General features: G+C 40.1%; 2 protein-coding genes across 3 annotated transcripts in view; one reads left to right on the forward strand and one right to left on the reverse strand.

The window, feature by feature from the left end:
- Positions 1 to 27,261, reverse strand: part of Btg4 (BTG anti-proliferation factor 4) — a 111,267-nt gene that overhangs the window by 13,539 nt on the left and 70,467 nt on the right. The window lies entirely within an intron of this gene.
- Hoatz (HOATZ cilia and flagella associated protein) lies at positions 1,862 to 26,886 on the forward strand. The gene is made up of 7 exons (XM_028865124.2): positions 1,862 to 2,036; positions 5,632 to 6,079; positions 6,564 to 6,602; positions 7,052 to 7,122; positions 23,469 to 23,528; positions 24,268 to 24,320; positions 26,661 to 26,886. The coding sequence occupies exons 2-7, from the start codon at positions 5,857 to 5,859 to the stop codon at positions 26,716 to 26,718; spliced, it is 504 nt and encodes a 167-aa protein (XP_028720957.1). The 5' UTR covers positions 1,862 to 2,036; positions 5,632 to 5,856; the 3' UTR covers positions 26,719 to 26,886.

The raw sequence follows: 27,261 nt of genomic DNA on the forward strand, positions 1-27,261 counted from the left end.
ACCCTGTGAAATCCCCTTCACAAAATCCCTCACTTCTCCCGTATTTCCTCTATCACTCCATATCCAGACTTCTTAAAAATCGTCTCCTCCACTGAATCTCAGCCTCCTTTGTAATCTACGCTACTTTAGCCTCCATTAAAACAACATGCACTTTGCATACATCAGAGGCTTTCCAGCCAGAAGAATGATGATATCCAATCTCCCTAGACTAATATTTCAAGTCTTCCAGGCCTACCTCTTACAATACTGGGGTTAACAATCATTTTTTCTATGTAGCCCTCTCTTTGTTCCATATTTTGGTGCTTTTTCTGGTATTTTCCCAAAATGTTGACAATAACAGAGATAGCACTAGAATTCAAGATTCCTTAAGCACTTATTAATCTACACTTTGACACTCAATATATTCCTATGAAATATAAATGTATTATCTAGGCATTCTATGCATTAATATAATATTAATTTTATATTAACATTATGATGTGTTAATATTATTAACATAATTTAACTCTCTTAATTATCTATGTAAACAGTCTACCCCTCCAATTAGACCACATCTCTGGAGACTGTGTTCCCTAGAGATGGGAAATATATAAGAATTGCTCCTGCTGCTGAGTCACAGAGCTCCAGCAACCTTAATTAGGAATCTAGTTTGTCAAATTGTTTCTGATTTGCCTAAAAGATAAATTAACATTTGATAGTTAAAGCTACACTATTGATTAATCAATAGATATAAACAAGAAGCAAATTAAGAACCTAGTGCTCTTCCTAATGGGAGTCCAATGAGATGGAACCAGAATCATGGAACTGCTGGCCAGTTCATGTTAGCTCAGATGAAAATCTCCTCTCATAATTAAACAGATTCATTGATTTGTAGTTTGTCAAAGGCTAAATTGACTTCAAACCAGCCTTGCTTCAACTTTATAAACTATTTCCTACATATACTATCATGAACATTAATATGGTCATCTGACATTTGATAGTCTTAGTCTACATAAACATGTAAAAAACATGGTTTTATTTCCTAGCAAAGACTATGCATTTTAAAAACACATTTTATTTATTTATTTATTTATTTATTTATTTATTTATTTATTTATTTATTTGGTTTTTTCGAGACAGGGTTTCTCTGCGTAGCTTTGCGCCTTTCCTGGAGCTCACTTGGTAGCCCAGGCTGGCCTCGAACTCACAAAGATCCGCCTGGCTCTGCCTCCCAAGTGCTGGGATTAAAGGCGTGCGCCACCACTGCCCGGCTAAAAACACATTTTAAAAGAAGCTGCAAAAGACAATTACTTTCTAATTAGTGTCATTCTTCACTTCTCCCTCCAATAATCTTCAAAAGCTGTAGAAATAGCTGGCAATCGGGAGGTGGTTTCAAGAAGATCATGAGCTCAAAGGCAGCCTAAGCTAATTGAGTCCCTGCCTAAATATCAAACAATCAATAGCAAATGTTTAGATGGTATGTTTGTGTGTATTCCAAAGGAGGAAGTCACCTCTCCCTCTCTAGCCCTCTATATAGGAGTAGTAAATTAAGCCAACATAAATTTGCCAGACTAATGTAGGAACTTCTTGTTTTTGATACTCTTCTTGGTTTCCTTACAGTCAATAACCTCCCCATCTCCTCAAAGGTCCTTCCCCATCTCCCTGATCACCACAAGCCCAGAAATTAAAACAGTAAACAATTCCTCCTCTAGAAGCTTTCCTGGATTGGTCTAACCAAATGCAAACTCCTGTTTGGGTATTTTAACCACCACAAGCATTCTTACTTAGATTAAAACATGAGTCTCCCTGGTGTCTGGACATGCCCAGACATGACCCGCAGATGCAATGAGATCGTGAAGTTTCTCTAGTAACTGCAGGCCAAATCAACAGCAACCCTAGGAACAATCATTCTTTCCTGCTGCTGTTTTTCTAACAGAACTAGAGCACACACATTTTTGATCATCATTTTACTTGTTATCTTTGAAGCAAAATTTTACAGTCTAAATTTCAAGACATCTAATGTGACTACAGCTTTGGATGACGTCAATCAAACTCAGGTAAGATATTTAAGATGCAACTGATAATCAGGAAAAAAATCACATCAACTAGGTGGAAGCAGTAAGCATAGAGTAAAATTGAGCAAAATGTAAAGTAACTTATTTTGTAATGACGTCTTCACGAAATTTATAACTCTTCATGTTGTTAGCGGGATGGAGGATAGTTCTGCTAGTTTTATTTATTTGTGAACATTCAACCGACATTTTGTAGCATACAACATCATGCCTTTCTCAAACACAGGAAGAATGAATACAAAATATAGTTATTTACCAACGATACCTTTCGCATGTTAATTTTACAATTAACTGGCATTTTCTACTTCACTTAGATTCCTTTCACTTAAGTGTTCATAAAACAAACTATGCTTTTGGAGGGAAAAAAATCTATCTTTTATTTTCAAAGATAATGCTAAAATATACACAAGTTTATGCTTGGGAAGTTCTTGAGTTTTAATGGTCTGTATTGGGAATTTGTGTTGAATGTTCCTGATGACTAGCATGTATATGTTACTAGTGGCATCTATGAGACCATTTGCTGGGCTTAGAGATCAGTGTTTAGCTAAGAAGTTTCCCTTTGTAGACTGTAAGGCTTTTTGGATCAATACAAATGGGTATTATTATACTATGTACAGGAAGACCACAGTGTGGGGAGGCTACTTCCTGTTAAATTCCACCAAGTCTGCAATCATAAGGTATTGTATATCCTCTCTGGGCTCATCAATTAAAGGAAAAGAGAGGAAAGACTAACTTAAAGGACAGAAATATTAGTGAAGATGGCACAGAAATGCTGTCACTGCCCGCTCAACGCCTCCTACTCCAGATGCACACACACACACACACACACACACACACACACACACACACACACGTTATCAGATGCGAAATAGTAAGAGCCAGGAAAATGAAACTGTCCCAAGACTTTGCTTCCACAGACCTCACTCTTAATGTCCAAATCTACCCTTGCTTCAAGAATCTACTCAAAATCTCACCTCCTTTAAGACTGGTGTCTGTCAGCTCTTCTTGAAATCCCCCTAACCCACCCCCCCCCACACACACACACCCGCGCGCTTCTTCCTATTAGTAAAATCTATCAGTTTAGCAACTTCATAGTACTCTCTGGAACAGTAAATAATGTGTGCTCATTTTGTGTTATCACCTCGACTGTCTGATGGGTAGTAGAACCAATGCCCTTTATTTAGGTGCCGAATATGTAACAGACATTTAAATAAAACCGGAACCCAAAGTGGGAATGGTTTCCTCAAGGCTTACCATGAGAACACAAAAACAGGGACTTTGGTGTTAAAGGGGCGACACTTTGACCACAAGGGGGTTGGTCCACTGTCTGACTAGAAGAGCCGCCCTCACCTCACTGCGTGGCCCTGTAAAAGGCAATCCTAAGAAAGAACTCAGGTATTGGCAAGGGCAATCCTGCAGGCAAGAGTACCCAGGCCTGCTCCTGCAGGAAGGCTCCAGCCTCCAGCTGAGGTGCCTGAGAAGCTGTTTCTGAGAATGGGCATGAGCGCAGAGTGGGCTAGGGAGCTTCTTGGGCTATAGGGGAGTAGAGATGAATGTAGGTCTTTGCGCTTCCCACTACACCATGAAGATAAACTTCTCAAGAACCTGTGTCTCCATCTCCCAGGCCCCTTCCCAGGAGGCTCTTCTGGAGCCCGCCCATTGCCCCTTCTGGTAGCTTCTGCCTCCCCTCCCCCACTCGCCCCGCCCCCTCGGCCTCGGGGTTCCAAGGGCGGTTGGTCGCCGAGCCACGGCCACTCGGCCAGTAGGAGCTGCCGGGCGCGCGGGGTGGACAGAGCCTGCTGTAAGAGTTGTGGCTGGAAGCCGAGGAGAAGTTGTCGGAGGCGGGTCAGACCCGGCGTGAGGGGAGCAGGAGTCTGTCCCGATGCCCAAGGGACTGGGGGCGGAGCGGGAGGGTCTGGGGGGGGGACGGCGGGGACAGGGGGCCCGGCGCCCGGGGGTCACCTGGGGTCGCGTGCGGCCCTGCGGGGTATGGAGGGGCCCCGGGAGCCTGGGGCATCTTCTCTCGCTCCGCCACCCTCGGCTGTCGGCCGTGGCGAAAAGGGGGCGAGGGGCCGGACCCTCGGGAGCTGCAGCGGCGGACGCCCGGTGCTCGGTTTGTAGGCAGTGTAATTAGCTGATTGTACCGCGGTGCTGACAATCACTAACTCCACTGCCATCAAAACAAGGCACAGCATCACCCGCCGCCCGCTGGAGGAGAAGCAGGCGGCCGCAGCCCCGCTGACTCTGCAGAAAGCGGAGGCCGGAGCCGGGATGCGTCAGCGAAGGGGCACCCCCAGCACGAGGTCGTAGTGCAAGTAACCCTCCCTGGGAGACCAGCGGCCTCCTTTCGGGACCGTTCGGCTACCTGTGTCTAGGAGCCAAAGCAAAAAACGGTTCAGTGATATGCAAAGAGAATCGGTGTACACCGGCCTTATCATTAAAAAAAAAATGCCTGGAGGAGCCCCCCAGAACAGTTCCTGCTGTGTGCTGTGATTCACTGCCTGTTTTCCACTTCTGAGAAAGCTATCACCAAGGCAGCGACTATAGTCAACCACAGCTTGGCTGATGATTTGCTGGTTACAACCAACGTCTGAGAGCACCAACTTAACAGACTGCTGGCTTTTTCTATGAGTCTAGTTACTAGGCAGTGTAGTTAGCTGATTGCTAATAGTACCAATCACTAACCACACGGCCAGGTAAAAAGACTGAGAGTCCTCCGACTGAGCCTCGTGTGCATCGTCAATTTGCTAAGGACAGGGCCATAGGGAAATGCTCACATACCATCTATTATCTACTAAGTGTTTTAGGCAAAAGAAAAACTACCACTTAGCTGCTGGGTATACAATATGTGCTATATTGGGGGGGGGGTGCGGGGAGCGGGGTACGTTTCAGCAATTTTTAAATACATTGGAAAATAGAAATTATCCCTTAGCTGATGTGGTCATTATATTGATTTGTGATTATAAATCTTTGGACTTTGCCTGACTCTATATTATTAACACTCTGAAAAATAAAGTGCCACAAAAAAATGTCACCTATCGATATTATCGTGTGTCCATTGCCTTTCCAAAACTGGCTTTAGGATGCCCACCTCAGCTCCTGTCAATCCCTAAAGTAATTAAATAGTCAATTCCTATAATCACACATGATTATAAACCTGTTTGTAAGGATACATTAAAAACGTTTTCATAATTTTTCACGGGGTTTGAGGGGAGGACTCCACCGGCTTTACTAGTTTTTTGGTTTTGTTTTTTATAACGGTTGCACTCTAGGCAATTTCTGGCGTTAATAATTAGTGAACACAATTTAAACCCAGCTTGTTTCCTAAGATTTATAATAAAAGATTTGGGAAGCTTTTTTAAAACACAAAAACTGTATCCATGGGTTCCTCTCGGCCCAGTTCTGATCTAGGACACATTATGCCGCCTTGATGTATCAACGCAGACCGCGGGTTGGGGGTGCTGAGCCTTGGCAATCTTGTCCAAAAGAGGAGCTCTTTAAGTTCACTTTATTCAGCTATTTGGGGGAGGGGACGCTGATTTAGGATCTAAGAGACTTAACTGCTCTCCACTGACTCCAGGACTGTACACATCACAAAGTTGAGGCTTTGACTCCAAGGCTTGACTGTAGCCCCGAAAGCTGTGACCTTGCGACAGAAGCCAGCTGCAGATGGGCCACAAGCGCTCGAGGAACCTCAGATCCTAAGGAAGAAACTCGGGCCTTCCTGTGTGGTGACCGTTACCAACTGGACGGTTCTCCGGTGGGGGCGGGGCAAGGGAGCTAAAAAAAAGCGTCCTCAGTCACCATGGAAACGGGGTCCAGAAGCAGTCCTAGCGGGAAGGAATCCCATGAAATCTGCTCCCCTGGATTACTGGTGTTCACCGGCTGTTCCGAGCAGGATGCCAACTTGGCTAAGCAGTTTTGGCTCGGGGCGTCCATGTATCCCCCTACCGAATCTCAGCTGGTGCTGACCAGAGACAGCCGTCAGAGGCTACCGGTGGCGAGGCATTCTAAAGCCCACGTGACGGGTGAGTAAGTAGTAAGGTTGCCTCCTCAAAGGAGAAACTGCTCAGCCTAATTGTAAAAGAATCAACTGTCTGGGAGATCCAAACAAGCGGTAATAGGTATATGCAAATATATACACAAATAGTTTTGAAACTGCTGCAATTCTCCACCGCAAAGACGGTATCATTGTTACATATAAAAATGCATCCTAAGAGTCCCTTAAATGAGGGCTTCTATTTGGCAAGTAGGTTGGATTAATCTAAGAAAATGATGTGTATTGGCTAAAAAGACATTAGGAAAGCATTTACATAAAATTGAGTTCAAACTTGAAAGCCTGAGAAAAAGTTGGAGGCAGAATCAAATTTAAGAACCACGTTCCCTGACAGACAAGCCTTTGGCCAAGGATGCATAAAGTGTTCTTATTCAATATTAATAGGTTTAGAAAATTAAAATATCTTTAATGTTGTCTGCTTCTCCAATAACTTACTTTCCATTTGTATTTCTTAGAGAAGAGTCCTGCCCGGGCCTCCCCCTTTCATCATAACAGTAAGTACCAGGTGTTAATACCCTTCAATCAGTAGACTCCCCAGACTGTCCCTAGGACTTTTAGAAATGTAAACATTTACACTGAAGTATAACTAAGTTGTATACCCCACATCTTGCCTCAGGACCCACAGCATTCATCCAGAAGATAACTTCCTGTAACATGTGACTAGAAATGTAGATTAGCATCTGTGATGCCACAGGCACTTCCTCTCTAGAGACTGGTTCTTGCCTCTACTCATGCTTACTCACCGTCTAAAGGGATTAAAGGATTCCCAACGGCATAGATAATTAATTCAGTCTCCTGCTATTTATGAATCTGACTATAAAGTTTCAAGACAGTATATATTTGTGTCCCCTCCTGCTCTATTAATCCATACCCAATTTTATGCCAATACTATAAGAATCATGATAAAGTTATTTCAGATTAAATTTGACTTTATTTACTCTAGAGGAGATGAATTTCTTTGCTAAAGCCCAAAAGATTCAAGAATCTGAAGAGAAAGCAAAGTATCTCCAAAAGGTGGGTCAATGCTTCATTTCTTCTGGTTTTCATTGCTCTTCTAAATAATTTGGATAAATAGTGTTTGTTCATTGGTGCTGAAGATATTTTACTTTCAAACACATGCAAATAAAATATGTTTTTCAGCTATTTTGGCCTTGAAAAGCTTTTTTGTTAACATTTTAATTAAAGATTTAGAAATTCTTGGGGCTGGAGAGATGGCTCAGTTGTTAAGAGCACTTACCTCTCAGAGGACTCAAGTTTGGTTCCCAGTGCCCATGGCAAATGGCTCACTGCTGCCTGTGACTCTAGTTTCAGGGGGGTCTCTCTTCTAGCCTCTGTGGGTGGGCGGACACACACACACACACACACACACACACACACACACACACACACCTTTTAAAAGCCAGGCCTAGTAGCACAGACCTCTATTCCCAGACAGTAGATAAGCAGAAGCAAGAGAATCAAAAGTTCACAGCTAGGTGCTGAGGAAATTGATCAATGATCAATGCATAGCAAGCATGGGGACATTAAAATCATCTCCAGAACTCTTGTAAAAAGCCAGGTGGGGCTGCACACTATTGTAACTCCAGTGCCATGGGAGATGGAGACTGGAAGATGGCTGGGGCTTGGGGCTAGCTCCAGGCTCAGTGGAAGACCCTGTTTCAAGGGAAGAAGGCAGAGAATACAGCAAGATACCCAGTGTCCTCCTCTGGCCTACACACGCAAAGAGGAGCACACATCAGCACAGACAGTATGCATGCATCCCTCATAAACACACACACACACACACACACCGACGCAAATTTAATAAACACATAGCAAGGATACTTAAAATAATTCACAAATATCAAAAACATTCAAGGCTCAGTGGAGATGTAGAGTTAGTCCTGCTTGGGAAACTTGATGAGACTGTTTTATAATTTTAATAAAAGTTAAAAAGAGGGCTGAGGATATAGCTCAGTGGTAGAGCACTTAACCTAGCATGTGGAACGCCCTGGGTTTGATCCCTATTACTATAAAAAAAAAAATCCATTCTATTAAACTTTAGCTATTCTTGGTCTCTGCCAAAGCTCACAGGAACATCAGACTTACAGAACATAGACTCACTTTTCAAAAAAAAAAAAAGCCTCAAACCATACACAATAGTCTAAGAACAAAAATACTTTTAAAATGGGAAAATTTGTTGTCTCAATAGGTCAAAACCAAGGAAACCAAAGCATGAGTCTGTCGAGTCTGTCATCTGGCCCTGTTTTAACTAAAAGCTGATAGTAAACACATTGGTGTCCTGAAGCCTCTTTTTGGCAGCCATGTGATGGAACTAGAGCTTTTAACTCAGCAGTTAATACGATGATTAATAGCAACACTTCGTTTGATTCATGGGTAAACTATTTCAGTATCAAAGAGATAGAATACCTATTTTGACCTAATGTGTTTAATCGCTGAACATATTGGCAAACTCTAAAGGATATACTGGGAAATCCGCATAAATTACAGATCAAGTCACTTGACTTTTCTGGTCACAACAGTTCACTTTAAAGACTACTGGTGATTATTTCAAATAAATTGATTAAAAATACTTAGAATGTTAAGTACCAGATCCTGTCTCAAAAAAAAAATACTATGTACTATGTGTTTATAACAGAATTTTATAGGGTTTTTAAAAAGACCATCGTGTGTGTGACAAAGTACAAGTGGGCACACACACACCACTGCATGCATGTCAAGGTCACGGGACAATTCTCAGGAGTCAGTTCTCACTTTCCATCTTGTTGAAGGTTTTTCTTATTTCTGCTGCTGGCTATTCAGGCCAACTGGCTGGTCTGTTTCCAGATGATTCTGTCTCTGCCTCCTGCCTTGCTGTGATTACAGATGTGTACCACTACATCTGTCTTTTACATGGGCTCCAGCATCATATTTGAGTTTTCAGGACTGTGTGGCTGGTGCCTTTACCCACTGAGCTCTCTCCTCACCCTTTACAGGGATATCTTTTCACTTTTAAAATCACATTTATTATTTGTATGTGATGCATGTATGTAGGTCAGAGTACAACTTGTGTGAGTGGGTTCTCTCCTTCTACCATGTGGGTCTCAGGGATAAAACACTGGTAATCAGGCTTTACAGCAAGTGCCTTTTTATTCACTGAGCCATCTCTCTGTCCCCTTTTATTGGATTTTTTAAGCTTAATTTTCATTACAGCTAAGAGTATAGCTCAGTGGTAGAGTACTTGCCTAGCATGCATGAAGCCATAGATTTAATCAATTCATGTAACACACACACACACACACACACACACACACACACACACACACACACCATTGAGCCACAAATGGTGACTCATCCCTATAATCCCAACATCAGGGAAGCAAAGGCAAAAGGAGCCTCATGAATTTGAGGCCAGCCTTAGCTACATAGTGATTTCTAGGCAAATTCAACTGCTTTGGTACTTTTGCAATTTAATTTTCATTGTGGTTCATTTTAGGAAAGGATTAGAAATAAATGTTAAAAACAAATTTAATAGTCAATTTTATCAGCTTTTGTCAAACAGTAAGAATGATGTGAATTACAGGGGACTGTAATATTTTACACCACATATAAGTAATCTTAGAACAGGCTCCCATTTCTTGTGTCCTTCTTTTAATTTATTAACTACTCAATTCCACATTTCTATTGAGAGCTATCTTGGTACATGTACTACGTTAGTTGCAGTCAATGATTATGATGTATTCTTACGATAAATGTGTATGATAGCACAAGAACATATCAAACTGGGCATAGTAGTATACCCTTCTAATATCACCATTTAGGAGGTTGTGGGGAGCAGATGAAGTCCCCCAGTGAATTGTTCAATATGAGTGCAGGCAAGTATGTCAAGGACCTCAGTGCCTCAGACCCATGGGAATGGCAAAGCCTTCCCTGGTCCTTGTTTGGCAGAGTGTTAAAAAATGTGGCTCACAGATTCCTGCTCCCAGATGTTTACAGCCTGAGACTTCTCCCCTACCAAGATTAGCTAAACCTCACTCCTTGTTCAGGTTTATGTAATAAGCCTGCCTCCTCATTCAGCTGTATAAAATAAGCAGGCTGACTTTCCTGGCTGCTGCGTCTCCACTAGAGGGCATTTCTGTATGTGTGTCTGTGTGTCTATCCTTTCTTCATTCCCTGGTAGGCCCAGTTTTGTTTCCAAGACTCATCTATATGGGTCACAGCAGGAGGTGGAGGAAGGAAGAAATTCATGAGTTATGGTCTATAAGCCTGGGCTATATAGAAGATCCTATTTCAAAAAACAAAAATGCAAAAACAAACAAATGCCAGGTGTGGTGGTGCATACCCTTAATCCCTGCACTTGGAAATTCAAGTGAGACCCTGTCTCAAAACCAACAACAACAACAAAATCTCACTGAAGGTCAAAATTAAGGTTAAGAAATGAAGAAACCTTCCCAAATCACGGAGGTTTGAAAATTGTTTCTTCAGCCCGCAGTACACTTTCTTGTCACTAAAATGCCCTTCCTCATCTGCCTTCACGGCCTGGCTCCCCTGACAGCTTGTGGAGGCTTTCCCAGAGGTTACTTAGACACCGAGTGAACAGGGCCTTCTCAGTGCTTACAAAGTCAGAAACGGTCTCTCAGAGTGCTGTTTAAAGGCGCTGATCTGTACTTCAATCACCCATGCTTCTTTCTGTCCTGCTAGGTTGTAGGCACCATAATTAGCTGACTTTAGAGACCACAGGTTGGATCAGAAACATAACTCGGCCACTTACTGCTTATATGACTCAGCAATGTACTTAAACTCTATCATAATCAGCTCCCTCAAATAGTAAAGAAGAAATTATTTTTTAAAATATCCACCTCAGCCAGGCGGTGGTGGCGCACGCCTTTAGTCCCAGCACTCGGGAGGCAGAGCCAGGTGGATCTCTGTGAGTTCAAGGCCAGCCTGGGCTACAAAGCGAGTCCCAGGAAAGGCGCAAAGCTACACAGAGAAACCCTGTCTCAAAAAACAAAAACAAAAAAAAAACAAAAAAAAATTAGTATTCTTTTTAGCCGGGCGGTGGTGGCGCACGCCTTTAATCCCAGCACTCGGGAGGCAGAGCCAGGCGGATCTCTGTGAGTTCGAGGCCAGCCTGGGCTACCAAGTGAGTTCCAGGAAAGGCGCAAAGCTACACAGAGAAACCCTGTCTCGAAAAAAAAAACAAACAAACAAACAAAAAAAAAATATCCACCTCATATATTTGATGTAACCTATATAAAGTAGCTGGCTGCAGTTTACCCTCCATAATTGTCCCTTATAAAAGGTAGAAGTCATGTCTCATTTGCTTAACTCAATGTCTTTCTGAACACTGAAATTCAGATATTTGTTCATTAGCCCATGAACATATAATCTATGTAATTAATCTACTATGGCTGAATGACTGCTCATACAGTAATATTTTTGTTGGCATTGGTAGTTTTTGTTCTTGCTTTTGTTGGGTCCAGGAGGTTAAACTCAGGGCCCCGTGCACGAGACATAGGACCACAGTTCTACCATCAGCTGTGCAATGGAGCAAGTTTATTCCTTCCACATCTGGAAACTTTTCTAGGTTGATAATCTTTTGCAAGAACACTTCCAAATGCACAAGCACATCTGCTGTCTTGTCAATTTTGCTTTTATCTCATGTGTCTGGTTATGAGAGGAGAGAATGTGACTCCATTAAATATTAACACAGGATCTAGTTTTGGATACTACTACTTTTCTGAGTCTCCAATACCCTCTCTGTATTGTTGGTTGCTGTGGGATGGTCTGTATGTCAAATTGCTCTGATTAGTCAATAAATAAAACACTGATTGGCCAGTGGCCAGGCAGGAAGTAGGTGGGACAAGGAGAGAGGAGAATTCTGGGAAGCGGAAGGCTGAGGCAGAGAGACACTGCCAGCCGCCGCGCCGCCATAACAAGAAGCATGTGAAGACACCGGTAAGCCACAAGCCACGTGGCAAGGTATAGACTTATGGAAATGGATTAATTTAAGATATAAGAACAGTTAGCAAGAAGCCTGCCGCGGCCATACAGTTTGTAAGCAATATAAGTCTCTGTGTTTACTTGGTTGGGTCTGAGCGGCTGTGGGACTGGCGGGTGACAAAGATTTGTCCTGACTGTGGGCAAGGCATGAAAACTCTAGCTACAGTTGGTACCACCATTGGTAATTTGTAGCTTGATGGTAGAAAATGAATGGAAGAAGACATGGGTTTTTTTCTGTGTTACCTATTTAATTTTTCCCATATTGTGAACATAAACATTAATAAGTATATCCCAGGGATGTTTCATCTTAAAGAGGTGAAAATCATTCCCTATAAATTCTCTTGAAGATTCATTCAACCATTTTTTTAATATTAATAGAAACCTGGAAATTTCTTTTTCATTTCTCTGAAAGTGGCTTTACAACCCTCTTTACCAACAGATATTGATTTTTCAGTGGCCAAGGTTTTAAACTTTAATGTTACTCTCCATTTTGGAATATTTTCCAGGGATACATTATAAATGCTTTTCGTTAGTGGACAAAATGCTATTAATCACAACTACTATTTCAGTGATGGATATCAATGGCAGGAAATCAAAAACAATTGAGCATGTCAAGATTAAATGGCTTACTGTGTCCATAAAGGAAGCCTTATAGCACTGTATTGGACCATTATTTTTCCTTTGAGAGTTCTAAGTAGTCTGAAAACATAATAAATGAATAGTCAGCTAATTCTTTAAAATCATAAAACTAATTTGCTTTCTAGTTTTGCCACCTTAAGAAAGCTCTTTAGCTGATTATCTCTTTATGAAAAGAATTATAAATAATTTATTTGCTAGGAGAGTGAAGAGGTCAGGACAATATTTTAAGGAACATACATAGAAGGTGCATTGGTAATGTACATCTGGAAGCAATTCTAACATGAGGGATGTAAACCAAAGATTTTTAAGAGGAAAATGTGCCGTCTGTAGTCCAACATCCCAGACAGGTTCTTTACTGAGAATGACTTTGAAGTCATTCTGTCACACACCCTGTGCAACCAATACCGACCATACGTAAGTCTTCCCCAGAAGTTTGCTTCATGGTTCTTGCTTAAATCAAAAGCAAGTCATGTCATGATGGCATTGTTCTTAGAACCTTAGAATCCTCACAAAAGTATTTCTAGACCCTGTGGTATGAAATGGGAAGCTTTTTCAACATGATTGCCTATTATCCTGTACTTCCAGAGTAGTAAAAGGGACACTTAGAATCATTATGTGAGCTTAAAAGAGCCAATGAAAGACAACAGAGTTTCCTTAGAACTACTGCAGGGCCATTCTGATGGAAAAGAATCCTCTGCTGTGTCAGAGTGATGGGCTAGACAAATCCCTAGACAAATCTAAACGGACCTAGTAGGAGTGTTACCTGGCCTAATGTAAAATAATATTTATGAAATTCTTTTTCTACCATTAAAAGAAGACAATTGGGCCGGGCGGTGGTGGCGCACGCCTTTAATCCCAGCACTTGGGAGGCAGAGGCAGGTGTATCTCTGTGAGTTCGAGGCCAGCCTGGACTACCAAGTGAGTTTCAGGAAAGGCGCAAAGCTACACAGAGAAACCCTATCTCAAAAAAAAAAAAAAAAAAAAGAAGAAGAAGAAGAAGACAATAGGATTGTTGGATTCCTTCTCAACAACAAAACATACTTGGTTACATTTTACTGTTCCTATTTCATCCCAGTATACTGGAACAATCATAAAAGCAGATTGCATTTTGTGTCCACCATTTTCCAAGCCAATTATGAAAGACTAATACATTCATCTTATAATATCACAATTTCTAAAAATTATTCAGTATTAGGAAAAATTTTGGGGAGACGAGGAATTGCCTCAATCCTCCTTAATACCATTCAAAATCCATGCAAACACACTTTGGGAAAAGAATCAGATTTGGGATCAATATCTAACCGCCTTTGCCCCATAAAAATCCAGTCCTACCTGTGTAGCATGAATCTTAAAAGTTCTTATTAATAAAATCAAACCTGAGGCGAGTTATTGGGGTCCATGCTGGTAGATCAGAGAGACAGAAGAAGCCACAGCTATCTCACCTCGCCGGATCCTCAGCTGGTCTTGTCTCCTCAGACTGGAGGCCTCTGAGTCCTCATCCGGAATGAATCTCAGCTGAACTGAACCAGCCAAATGCTTCTAGTTTCTGGTTCTCACGCCTTATATATCTTTCTGCTTTCTACCACCACTCCCTGGGATTAAAGGCTGGCTTTCTGGGATTAAAGGTGTGTGTCACCATGCTTGGCTATTTCCAATGTGGCCTTGAACTCACAGAGATCCAGAGGGATTTCTATCTCTGGAGTGCTAGGATTAAAGGTGTGAGTGCCACCATTTTCTAGCCTTTGTATTTAGTGGCTGTCTGTTCTCTGACCCCAGATAAATGTATTAGAGTACACAATATTTTGGGGAACACAATACCACCACATACCTGGACAATGGTGGCACATATCTTTAATCCCAGCACTTGGGAGACAGAGGAAGATGGATCTCTAAGTTACAGGCCAGCCTGGTCTATGGAGCAAATTCCAGAACAGCCAGGACTACACAGAGAAACCCTGTCTTGAAACAAAACAAAACAAATCCAGCTTTAGAATTATATAGAGCTTTCTTTCAGATACATCTCTTTTCCTTTTGTCAAAGATCGGTACATTTTGTCTTCCATGTGCTTCACCAGAACAAAGTGAAAACATTTGAAGCTATTAGGTAAGGACTCACATTAACCATCCACTTATAAAAGATAAATAAATAAAGCTACTGAACATAAAATGATGCAAAAAGGGTATTCTGATGAATGAATCATTGAAGACATGCACAAAGCAGTTGAAATTGTTGAGTTGCCACACAAATCTCCTGCTGAGTACAATCTGATCCTCTGCCTTCATGTTTCAAATCATACTGTAACAAGTATCCTGTGTGTGTGTGTGTGTGTGTGTGTGTGTGTGTGTGTTCCTGAATGTGCAACTTTGCTATTTTAAATGGCCTCCATGTACTGAAGTGCACCCTATGTCACTAAATATAAAAAGACCATGATGCAACTTATGGAGAAAATGCATACATCATATGAGCCTTGCACAGGCCTGAATTAGCATGCTATTAGCTATGATTTCTATGCTGATAAATCAACAGTATATTTTGAAACAGAAACACACATAAAACAAGGTTATATGTATAGTTCCAAGGATTAAATTCTGTAACCAAAGGCTGTCAGGAACCTAAGACCAGTGGGCTGATAGTCACTATTTATTGTTTTTGATGACTTTCTAGAACATAACACTGCAAATAATGATAATCAAGTGTGCTCCCAGAGTTGATCTAATCATAGTTTAAATGTACAAAAGTGTCTGGCTCCTACCACAGCTCCCCACATCTACTTACCATAATTACCCCTTAATGCAACTTGTACTATGGTCATTTGAACCACTTCTGCTTCCAAGAACCCACCAAAGATAAAAGACAGCTCTTGGGTGTGGTGAAAATGTTTTCTATATTATCTTTGAATCTCTTGTGTTTTAGATGACAAATGTTCCTAGTGAATATGATAGCTGTTGGAGTAGGTAATGGTATTAGTCTATATGTCTTGAATTGGGCATTGTCTAGATGTTACTCCAGACACATGAGGACCCCCACCCCCTGAAATGCAGGGTCATGGGGCTAACATCAACTTTATAAGACATTGGCCAGAAGCAACTGAAAATTCTGTTGGCTTAAGAGATATAAGAAAATTAGAGATCAAAGCCAAATACATCATTTCAAGCTCAAGAAGGACCAAGCAAAGCTGTAAAAATAAAATGGGTAATGGGATGCAAGATTAGGAAAATCTGCTTTGAAAAAAATTGTTCGGCTGGGAGGTGGTGGCGCACGCCTTTAATCCCAGCACTCAGGAGGCAGAGGCAGGTGGATCTTTGTGAATTTGAGGCCAGCCTGGTCTACAGAGCGAAATCCAGGAAAGGCGCAAAGCTACACAGAGAAACCCCGTCTCAAAAAACCAAAAAAAAAAAAAGAATTGTTCAAGATTTATTCAAAATATATATTATGTGTGTCAGGCATTGTGCTAGGCACTAGAATTTAGAAATGAACAACACAAAATATGTTTTAAAGACAGAAATTTAGCCCTTGTATGAAACTTTCTGTCTAATCAAAAAGAGAAACATTATTAAGGGATTGTACATGGTGGTAGGAGGACAATAAGGTGCTATTGATCCAGCCAAGAAAAACCACTAAACTGAGATTTGAAGGAAGAGTGGGGTAGCTAGGGCAGAAGAAGACAACAAAGGGAACATGGAGGGGGCAGTCCAGGCGGCAGAAAGAGCGTGAGCAAAGACCATGCTAGGAAGGGCATGACACACCGCAGAAGTCACAGGATCAACATAGACACTGAAGAGGAAGGTGAGGCCATGGGAGAAACAGGAAGATGTCAGGAAAATGCTTAAAGTGGAGGATGATAATATCAGGCTTTCTTGAAAAAAAAAAGACCAGAGTCTTTTCATATGGAGAATGTAGCAAGAGGGGCCAGAAGTGTGGAAACTAGACTGGAGGCCATTGTGGTCATCCAGCAGGAAGGTGATGGTATCTTGGAGACAGTGGTACTTGGGAAATAAAATAGATTATATGTTGGATAGAGAACGTAAGGAATAGAGGTATCAAAAATAGCACAGTTTCTGGCTTCCATACCAGGATGGATGGTGCCAGATGATGATTAAAACTCACCAATTTGAGTTGTTTTTGAGCTAAGCGGGTGAAGCTGTCATGTGGCCTGTGAAAATCTTGGCTAAAAAGAGAAGTATGGGCCTGGGAGAAGTTTGAGAGCCATCTGTGTGGGGAGACCTCCACCCCTCCTTTTGGACAGGACAGGAAAGACATATCTGAAAGATGAGCTCAACCCCATTTATCCATTCATCCTATCTGTGAAATGGTGAAAATATTAGTCTCAATAGTCCTTTGTCAGCTGGGAAAAGCTTTGATAAATACTGCAGACCAAATCGTCAACAAAAGGTATTTCAATCATATGCTGAAAGCTACCCCTAGTATATGTGTAATTTATAAAATTTTAAATTATATTATATGCTCATATTTTCCTCAACATCAAAATATCACATTGCATCCTTTAAATATACTTTTTAAAGTGATTTAAAAGTATTTTTTAAAAATATACCATGCTAGCCCTTCGTGCATTGTGTAATTTTTTTTTTCGGGGTGGGGCGAGGACAGAAGGTTAGTTTTTTGTTTTGTTTTTTAGTGGGAGAAGTGAGACACAGTCTTACTTTAAAGCCTAAGCTGCGCTGGAACTCACAGTAATCCTCCTGCCTCAGCCTCCTTAATGCTAGGATGAGCTACCACATCTGGCGGTATGTGAAAGTTTTAAAATGGAAGCTACATTCTTTAGGCAATTACTATTGGTTTTATATTCACACATATGTAACACAACTAAAAATAAATATGTAACAGAGCCAAGAAAAATATATTTTCCTCCCTAACAAAAAAATTCATACTTAATTGAAATCTATATTCTTTCTAAAGCCTACATTTAAAAAATTTTTGTATTCTCTCTTATGGAATGACTTGTTTCTTCATTTAATAAATGCTATTTTTAAAATGAAGCTTATATGTGTTAGAGCAGAGAAACTGAGCCAAGATAGAGCTATTTCCAAGAAGTATGAAACGGTCTTAGTACTGCATCTTTTTCTGCAAGTCAGCATCTTCTCCCTCTGATTAATAACCCTCTATCACATTCTGTCCATTCCCATAGATCACTGCAGTGAGCCCTGTTTACAAAACTCAGATTGCTTCTAGAGAAAGTCTCTTCACTGATTATTCAGCTGGTCTTTTACACACAGTAGATTATTTGAGAGCTAACAGTTCTGCGTCTTATTACAACAGTGAATATATATCCACACTGCAGCAAATGCAGCATCCACATGGCGTGTTCCAGATGGCAGGCACAGACAATGGCAAGTTCATGGCTAAAGCTGAGCAGAGTTTTTGTCTTTTGAAATCAAGTCCAGATAAGTGGGCTTTTTCTTTTACTGATAATTTTACCTTAAGCCAATCACACTTTCTACCCTCCATAAGACTGCATTTGTAACACACATGTGAAATTTGGTCTAACGATTAAGATTCTGTGAAAATAAGAAGAGAATTTCCCTAGTTTACTCCTGATCATAGACACAGAATTAAACATTAAATGATAACACCTAAAGAAAATGAAGATCATATTTTTTTCTCAGTTTTTCAAGACAGGGTTTCTCTGTGTAGTTTTGGTCCTGGATCTTGCTCTGTAGATCAGCCTGGCCTCAAACTCACAGAGATCCAATAAAAGTCCCCTCACTACATAATAATCAAATCACTAAACATACAGAATTAAAAAAATATTAAAAGCTGCAAAGGGAAAAGGCCAAGTAACATATAAAGGCAGACCCGTGAGAATAACATCTAACTTCTCAATGGAGACTCTAAAAGCCAGAAGGTCCTGGACAGATGTTATTCAGACACTAAGAGACCACGGATGCCAGCCCAGACTATTATACCCAGCAAAACTCTCAATCACCATAGATGGAGTAAATAAGCTATTCCATGATAAAACCAGATTTAAACAATACCTATGCTCAGATTCGGCCCTACAGAAAGCACTAGAAGGAAAAAATCCAACCTAAGGAAGTTAGATGCACCCATGAAAACACAGGCAATAGATAACCCCACACCAACAAATCCCAAAGAAGGGAAACACACAACACTACCACCAAAAAATAAATAACAGGAATTAACAATCACCAGTTAATATCAATGGACTCAATTCGCCTATAAAAAGACACAGGTTGACAGAATGGATATGAAAACAGGATCCATCCTTCTGCTGCATACAAGAAACACACCTCAACTTCAAAGACAGACATTACCTCAGAGTAAAGGGCTGGGAAGTCTTTCCAATCAAATGGACTTAAAAAGCAAGCTGGTGTAGCTATCCTAATATCTAACAAAATAGACTTCAAACTTAATCAAAAGAGATCAAGAAGCACAATAGTTGATACTGATTTTCATTTTTGAAATGAAGACTGAATGTCAGCCCTCCCTTCAACCTGTCCCCATATCTCTTTCAAAAGCTCTAGCAGGTGTTTGAAACAACAGACACATGAAGTGTGGAGTCAACTAGAACTGGAAATGAGTTTGAATCCCGAGTTTTACCAGTTACTGTTTGGTTTAGTGACCCTGAGCAAGGGTGTCTATTTTTTTGTGTAAGAAATAATATGTGTTGTAAAACTAAACTCACACAAAGCCTGAGGCCTAGAAGTTACTCAATGGAAATGTGTTTCAAGTCCTCTCTGCTCTTTTTCCCTCCCATTCATTTCAACATTTTGAAAGGATTAAAAGAAATGTTTTCTCTCATAATAATAATGATGTTTAATAGTTACAACTTTTTAAATGACCACCATTTGCCATTCATTGTATTAAGCATTTTCATCATCTCCAATTTTCACAACTGTCCTCATAGAAGAGAAATAAGATTTAGGGAAGTTGATTTACCCAAGACCACAAACTTCTATTCTATTTGAATGATTACAGCTGGGGGGAGGAAAGGAGGAGTTAGAAGACATAGTTACAGATACCATCTGCCAGGGTTGGAGAGATGGCTCAGAGGTTAAGAGCATTGGCAGTTCTTCCAGAGGTCCTGAGTTCAATTCCCACCAACCACATGGAGCTCACAACCATCTATAATGGGATTTGATGCCCTCTTCTGGCATGCAGGTGTACATGCAAATGGAGCACTACAGACATAAAAATAAATAAATCTTAAAAGGTTAATTTTTAAAAAAGATACACGCTGTCATTAATCTCAATGTGAAATTGGGATTCAAGCCCAAACATACCTAACTTCATTAACTCATGCTACCACTTAAATTGTCTGGCTTTGAAAAGCCAAGAAGTGAGAACTAAATGTTTTCAGAGTGATACAGTTTGTTAACCACCCAATGCACACTAAATTTATATATAGTATCATCGATGTAATCAGCTTTTATCAGCTATTTCTTCAGGAATAGCATAAATACAAGTAATACAATTAGACTATAAAGTAATTATCAAAAGTTAATGTTTTAAGTGTTAATTATGATCCTCCTTTAGTATTGTTTTAGGGTTAATTAAATTATCAAATGTTTTATAAATGTGAATTTCTAATAAATAACTCATCCAAAATATGGTTGAAAATGAGCTACTCGTGATGTAAATTGCAAGGATTTCTTCTCACCACTAAATTGCATTTGGCTTTCCTGGAAGAAATTTCTTAGAATAGTTCACAACATTTTGTTCAGAGGACACGGTTGTTTACAGTAGTTTTGTTATTCATTCCCAGGAAACATGTCCAGGAAGCAGAAATCAAATGTCATTTGAAATCTTTGTGTATGAGGTTGTAGTTACTAAAATCTATTTTGATAAAAAAGGACCTGAAATCCAAGGAAAAATGAATATATTTTTGTCCTGTTATTTTTTAATCTTAATAGTATTCATCTTTTTATACCAGAAGCATGTGACAATTCAACTTTCCTATCATGTCCCAAGAGTTACATAGAAAAGAATTATAAAAGTTTGCTTGTAGGGGCATTTTTATAACTAAACTTACCCAATTTTTAATTTCATTTTCTAAAACATTGAGGACTATATTTGGCTACTACCTGTGTTACACAATACAATGATTCTATTCATATAACCCTGACTCAAGCAATCCAAGTCCATAGAAATTCATTAATAATCACATTGTAGGCATTTCTGAGCTCTAATGAAGGATAAAAGGATGGTGAGGTTCTAAAAGAGACACACAGTGCCGGGCGGTGGTGGTGCATGCCTTTAATCCCAGCACTCGGGAGGCAGAGGCAGGCGGATCTCTGTGAGTTCGGGGCCAGCATGGGCTACCAAGTGAGTTCCAGGAAAGGCGCAAAGCTACACAGAGAAACCCTGTCTCGAAAAACCAAAAAAAAAAAAAAAAAAAAACCCAAGACACACAGCAACTAAGAAAGTGGGGAGAGTAAGCACACCAGAGTAAGGTACAACATGCTGTGTAGTTACATGTGGGAGTGACTCATTCCAACTGAGAATACATGGCATGGAAGAGTTGAAGAAACCAACATGGAACCTGTGAGATGACAGCATCCCAGGTTGTACTGGCAGACACTGCTTTATCACCTGTAAAAGTTGATAGGTCATACAAAAGTTTGCTTAGTTGCAAAAGTTTGTTTTTTCATACATTCACTAAATGTGAGATATAAAGTACAAATCTTCTTCCAAAATATTAAAGCTTCGTAGGCTTGTAAGGCAAAATTTGGACTGGGAATGATGGTGCACACCTTTAACTGTGGCACTCAGGAAGCAAGGGTAGGCAAATCTCTATGAGTTCAAGGCCAACCTGCTCCACATAGAGAGTTCCAGACTGAACAGTTACATACTGAGACCCTGTCTCAAAAAAGAGTTTTAAAATAATAAGTAAAAGTCATTCATACAATTTAGTGCAAATCCAAAGCACCCAGTAAACCTGGCCCAAAGGCTGGTACCAGCTGCCAATCATGGGCCCTTTTCTCTCTGTCTCAGGGTTCCTGGTGTCACTATCTTCTTCTTTAGCTGAGCTATGGAGACTGGAGAATAACCCCGAGGGATGAGCAATGTGCAGCTTGGATGGTGTTGTACACTGCGTCCTCTGTCCCAAAAGCTTTTTCCCTATCCTGTCTATCTCCATCTTGGAACTCACCCTCTCTAAATCTCTGAATCCCTGTCCCCACACACACCATAGTGTGAATGAAGGATTCTTGATCTCGGTTCTGTCCTTGTATGCTCTACTAAACCCATCATGGAGCACTAGAAACTATCCACTTGAGTTTTTCTCCATAAGTGTGAAGTCTCTTTCTAGGCAGGAAGTGTGTCTTGTTCAGCCACTAACATAGCAGTGTGACAGTATAAGTGCTTATTATGAATTTAAATTAAGCTATTATTTAAAAAAATGATTTAGAATACAGTCAATATGGAATCACACTGGAATGGGGTGGGCCCCTAATCCAATATGACAAGTCATCAGAAGAAGGTGACCCTGACTAGCTGAGAAAAGGAAAAAGTGAGTGTCAAAATGGGGATAAGAGAGGGTAATGTGAGGTGAACGTGATCAAAATACATTATATACACATATGAAAATGTCATAAATAAACCCCATTATACATAATATGTGCTAATAAAACTTTAAGATGGGCATAGTAAAAAGAGATTTTTGAGGTTGCTTCTTCCACAATAGGGTATACTGTTCTATGATTAAAATTGTTTTCTGTAAGTAGAACACTAATAATAAAAAATAAACACAACCCCCTCTCCAGAGATGACTGTGTGAGACACAGGAAGAATACTATGAGACAGCAAAGGCAGAGACTGTAGTTCTGTAAGCCAAGGAACGGCACAAATGGCCAGCAGATCACTAGACCATAGGAAGAGGTCCAGAAATCAATTTCAGAGGAAGCATGGCCTTGCAGACTCCTTGGATGTGGATATAGCCTCCAGAACTGCAAGAAAAGGTGTTGTTTTAAAGCAAACAATGTGTGCTCCTTTGAAACAGAAGTCCAAGAACAGTGCGCAATACATTTAGGTGGACAAACTGACTTGGGATTTTCCCATCTCTGAAAATGTTTTTATTTTCACTTTGTATTTCTTTCTTTTAGCCTTGTTCTAAACAGAATGTCCTTTTCCCTGAGTTTGTCTGCTCTGTAGTTTATATACGAATATATCTTCATGCCTGTGATAAACTGGGTTTTATGCTTATGAAAACTTACCTCGTATATGAAATCTGATGGCCAAGAAAAAAAAGGGGGGGAGAGGTACAGGAAAAAGTTTTGTTTTCAATTGCAAGTTCTAAGGCCAGCACTCTTTTGTTGTGAGCTCAGGCGAGGCATGATCTCTGGGTTTACTGATCCTATAACTAACTGCCATTTAGTATCAATTTCTTTTGGTGGTCAGTAGCTAAGACTTTGTCATCAGAACTTCCATTGAACTGATTGAGTAAATTGTTTAACCTAATTCTGCCTCAGTTTCCCCATCTGTCAAATGGAGGAGGAAATGTCAAATTTCTGAATTGTTAAAATCATAACAAAGTATTTTAAAGATTTTTAAAATAGTTCATATGGTAAGGTCTAAATAGAAGTTGGTTGTTATGAGCAAATAAAATCTGTATGTTTAAAATGAAAACCAAATTACTCTGCATAAATCTATTGTGGAAAGCATTTTAATATCCTGCTAATGCCAAAAGAAAATGAAAAATTCCACCTTCCACAGATACAGGCTTTATTGTTTAGGCTCACTCTTTGTTTTTCTTCAAACAGGCTAAAAAGAGAGATGAGATTCTCCAACTCTTAAGAAAACAAAGAGAAGAGAGAATTGCGGTAAGAGCGTCGGTGGGGCATTGGATAACGGACTGAAGGCATACATGATCTGTGCAAATGTTCACAGGCTTCGCAGACTGCCCTTTAAATCTGTACTCTCATGTCGTAAGCCTTCTATGCACTAAAGACTGGGAAAACATGAGATTAAGTAACCGGACAACCCATAAACCAGAGAGAGTTCCAGAAGTCTGTACCTCTGACTGGCAGAAGAAATGAGGTGACTGCCGGGGGATTTATTGTTCACAAATTTAAAGTTGTCGACTATTAATTTGGACTACTTTACTGCTAATGATTTGACAATGATTGATCTTTGTAGAGCACAAAAAATAAAAACTTAAGTCATTAAAACCTTTATAAAAATAAGCCGGGCGGTGGTGGCGCACGCCTTTAATCCCAGCACTCGGGAGGCAGAGGCAGGCGGATCTCTGTGAGTTCGAGGCCAGCCTGGGCTACCAAGTGAGTTCCAGGAAAGGCGCAAAGCTACACAGAGAAACCCTGTCTTCAAAAACAAAAAAAAAAAAACCTTTATAAAAATAACTCACTAGAAATATATGGATGTTCAAACACACACTCCTGAATGAGCCTCCAATTCTTTAACCCGAACACTTCCGACTCAATGGTTTTCAGATGTAAGAAGCTTATCCTTCTAGACTCTGTGATGATTTTACCTTAGACTGTTTTCAAGTGAATACATTTCAGACAGAGGAAGTAAACATTTTTCTTTTTTTCTTTTTTCTAGAAAGAACTGATTTCATTACCTTATAAACCTAAGGCCAAAGTACCTGAAGTAAAGTAAGTTCACTTCCAAAATGTCCTCATCTTTTTATTTACTGTCTTTAAAGAACATTTTTGTTTGTCTCCTACCAACAAATCTTCTGAAAACTACTGTAGGTATGCAGGGATGCCTTAAATCAGCATCCTCCTCACTGGACTCAAGCCTGTGTACATCTGCGGGATGTGCACACGTGTGAGTGCACAGTGGAGGGTAGGTCCTGCAGCCTCTGTGTGCTTCCCTACCCTCTCACCCCGGGCCATCTCACCTGCCTTCATGCCCTCCCAGCCCACCTTCCCACAATCCTTAGTGAATCCTCGGGTCTCAGAGATGACCAGCTCTGATCCCACCAGTAATGTGGCCATATTAGCCTGTCGGTGACAGAAGGTTAGAATGGGACAGAAACACACTCTAGAAGAATTTGAGGGGACTTAACAGGACTCTGGACAGGATTCTCTTTTCTTGCTTTATTTAGAGAAGAACAGTTGTAGAAGCAGTAGGATTTTGATTATTGCATTGATGTTGAGTCCAACTCCTTTAAGGTCAGCAAATAGCCTTTAAGAAGAGTGATTATGTCTACATAGATTTTTTTTTTAAAAAAAATCACTAATTACCTATCTGTATTTTCTACACGATGCTTCACAACTTAGTTTCTTGCTTTCAAGCAAGATGATTTGACTTACTGCCTGTCGAGTGGAGGAAGATAGCATAAAGGAAGGACTTAACTGACCCAGATGATGGATAAAGACTGCTATTTGAACAGCACAGGCATGTCTGTGTGCCTTAGACTTTGCATGCATTTTTACAGAATATTGTGATACTATGTTCGTTAATTTGTCTACAAGTGCATTATTTTATAGTTTAAACCTAATTTTTAGTGAATAAATGAGTTTAGTAGGATCATTTACTGGAGCAGGGATGATTCAGAAACAGCTATACCAATGAAAATGAAGTCCTACCCCATATCAGCTTTATACCTCTTACAGAATTAGACATTTGGCATGAGGAAGTATCATTTGGGCATGGAATCCCAGAGAGGCTTTTCTAAGGGTCTCTTGAGAGTCTTATGACCCCCCTTCCCTCTAAAAGTGCATGTTGACAGCCCCAATATCGTAGACCTAGCTATCTGTTGTGTAGATTATTTCATTGCTGTAGCTCAAGGTCAAAGTTAGATAATTTTAAATTTTAAATTCTCATTTAACTTCTTTTGCAATATATTCTCTCCTTAATCCCAAAGCCTGAGTTTCTTTCCATTTCACAGTGACATCTTCCTCTGAACTTAAAGGTCCTGTGTGTACCATCCTTTTGGCAATCACATACTACTATGTGTCCAATTTTATAATTAGCTAACTCGATACCCTTAAGCTATTTAACAGTTCACATAATTTTAAGGCTTGTCTATAAATATATTGTAAGCTCCTTGAGAAATTTGATCACCAAACTTAAGTGGATATTGGGATTCAGAATATAGTTGTTTTTAAAATCTGGAATACCAGGTAATTAAGTATTAGTTAATTTGGAAATTGATGCCTCTATACTGTACACTAACTTATACAAACATTTCTTAAATTTGGTAAATACTTTTCCCTCCATCTTGTCCACTCTGCCCCAAATTCCTACACACAGTGATGCAGGCTTATAATCTCTCACTCAAATCTGCTCAGGATAATCTGCACCCTTTCTAGCAAAAACTAAATGCATAGAGATGTTTTAACAGTGATATACTTATTATTCACCCTGGTAGTTGTGGGAACCCACAAAGGTTTTCTAGTGAGATCTGAGCTTGCTTTACACAGCAGGGCTGCATTAGGGGATGGCTGGATGCATGGTCACCAGGTGTCTGAGATGGTCTGAACTTGGCTGTGCTGAAGGGAGGTCTTTTGCTCCACCCTTTGGCATTCCATTAAAAGCCCTTTTGTAGAGACAAAAGGGGCTGGTGGGTATTGACCCAGGCCCTCCCGAGGCTATCCTATGTTTCTAACAGTTTCTCTCCTCTATATTTCTATCTACATACTTCTCATTTCTCCCTGCTCAAGAGTATCCTGGGGGAGAAAAAGAGGGAGCTGGTCTCCCTCAGGTATTATTTGCATTTTCAAGGGAGACTGAGTAAAAATATATAGGAGTAATCAAATAAATCAATTAGGATAAGAGGTTATGGTTCCTACCCTTCATATCACACTTCCCAGTGTGATAACTATTTCTCTGACATGTGTTTCATACTTGGTCACAAGTCTTAATACACATTCAGAATCTACAATGCTACCTACTGGGGAAATTCTCAAAAGTCATTCCCCTGCTACATTGTGATCATGCTGACTGCATTCTATTGTATAAGAATTGACTCTTTTTGCTGCCTACAGGGAAGTCTCATCAGAGTCAAACAAACAGGACCAAGAAGAAGTCAAAGCCTTGGAATGATTTGATTGACATATGGTAGCAGGTGACTGACATGTATTCACCTTTGAAGTAAATTATGCTTACATCGGGATCACTAGGTAAAAGATGTGCATATTCCCAGAAATTTGACAATTACTGAACATTCATGCTAAAACAGACTAAAATAAAAGTTAAGAATACAGACAGGTGGTTTTGTCAGTTATTGAACATTTGTGTCTATTTATTGCATACTATTGTGTTTAATGTCATATTGTAATCAACTTTCTCATCTTAAACATCCCAAACTCCTGGTTTTTGTTTTATTTGAAGGATATTTTCAGAATGTGTATATTTTATTTGTATTATGAATACTCAATAAAGAAGAATAAGGGGCTCTATATGCCCCCTGACTCTGGTACTATCAGCAAAAATAATAAAACAAGGACGAAAAGGCACTCTTACAAACTTAAAGACTTCTCTTACCCGTTTTCCAAAATTTGGCTTATTCCATTTCTAGAATAGGCCTGAAACCAGGGCTGAGTTGCTACTGGGTCTATGAATAATTGGCTCAGCGTGGCTGTGTCT

The sequence above is a fragment of the Peromyscus leucopus genome, chromosome 7, assembly GCF_004664715.2.
Source record: "Peromyscus leucopus breed LL Stock chromosome 7, UCI_PerLeu_2.1, whole genome shotgun sequence".
Taxonomy (NCBI): Eukaryota; Metazoa; Chordata; class Mammalia; order Rodentia; family Cricetidae; genus Peromyscus; species Peromyscus leucopus.

What these genes read in the sequence shown, in the direction of transcription:
- Hoatz (XM_028865124.2), top strand. Translation starts at nt 5,857, where the DNA reads ATGGAAACGGGGTCCAGAAGCAGTCCTAGCGGGAAGGAATCCCATGAA. An exon ending in TTCTAAAGCCCACGTGACGG is followed by an intron (nt 6,080 to 6,563) that starts GTGAGTAAGTAG and finishes TGTATTTCTTAG; the next exon opens with AGAAGAGTCCTGCCCGGGCC. An exon ending in GCCAAAGTACCTGAAGTAAA is followed by an intron (nt 24,321 to 26,660) that starts GTAAGTTCACTT and finishes TGCTGCCTACAG; the next exon opens with GGAAGTCTCATCAGAGTCAA.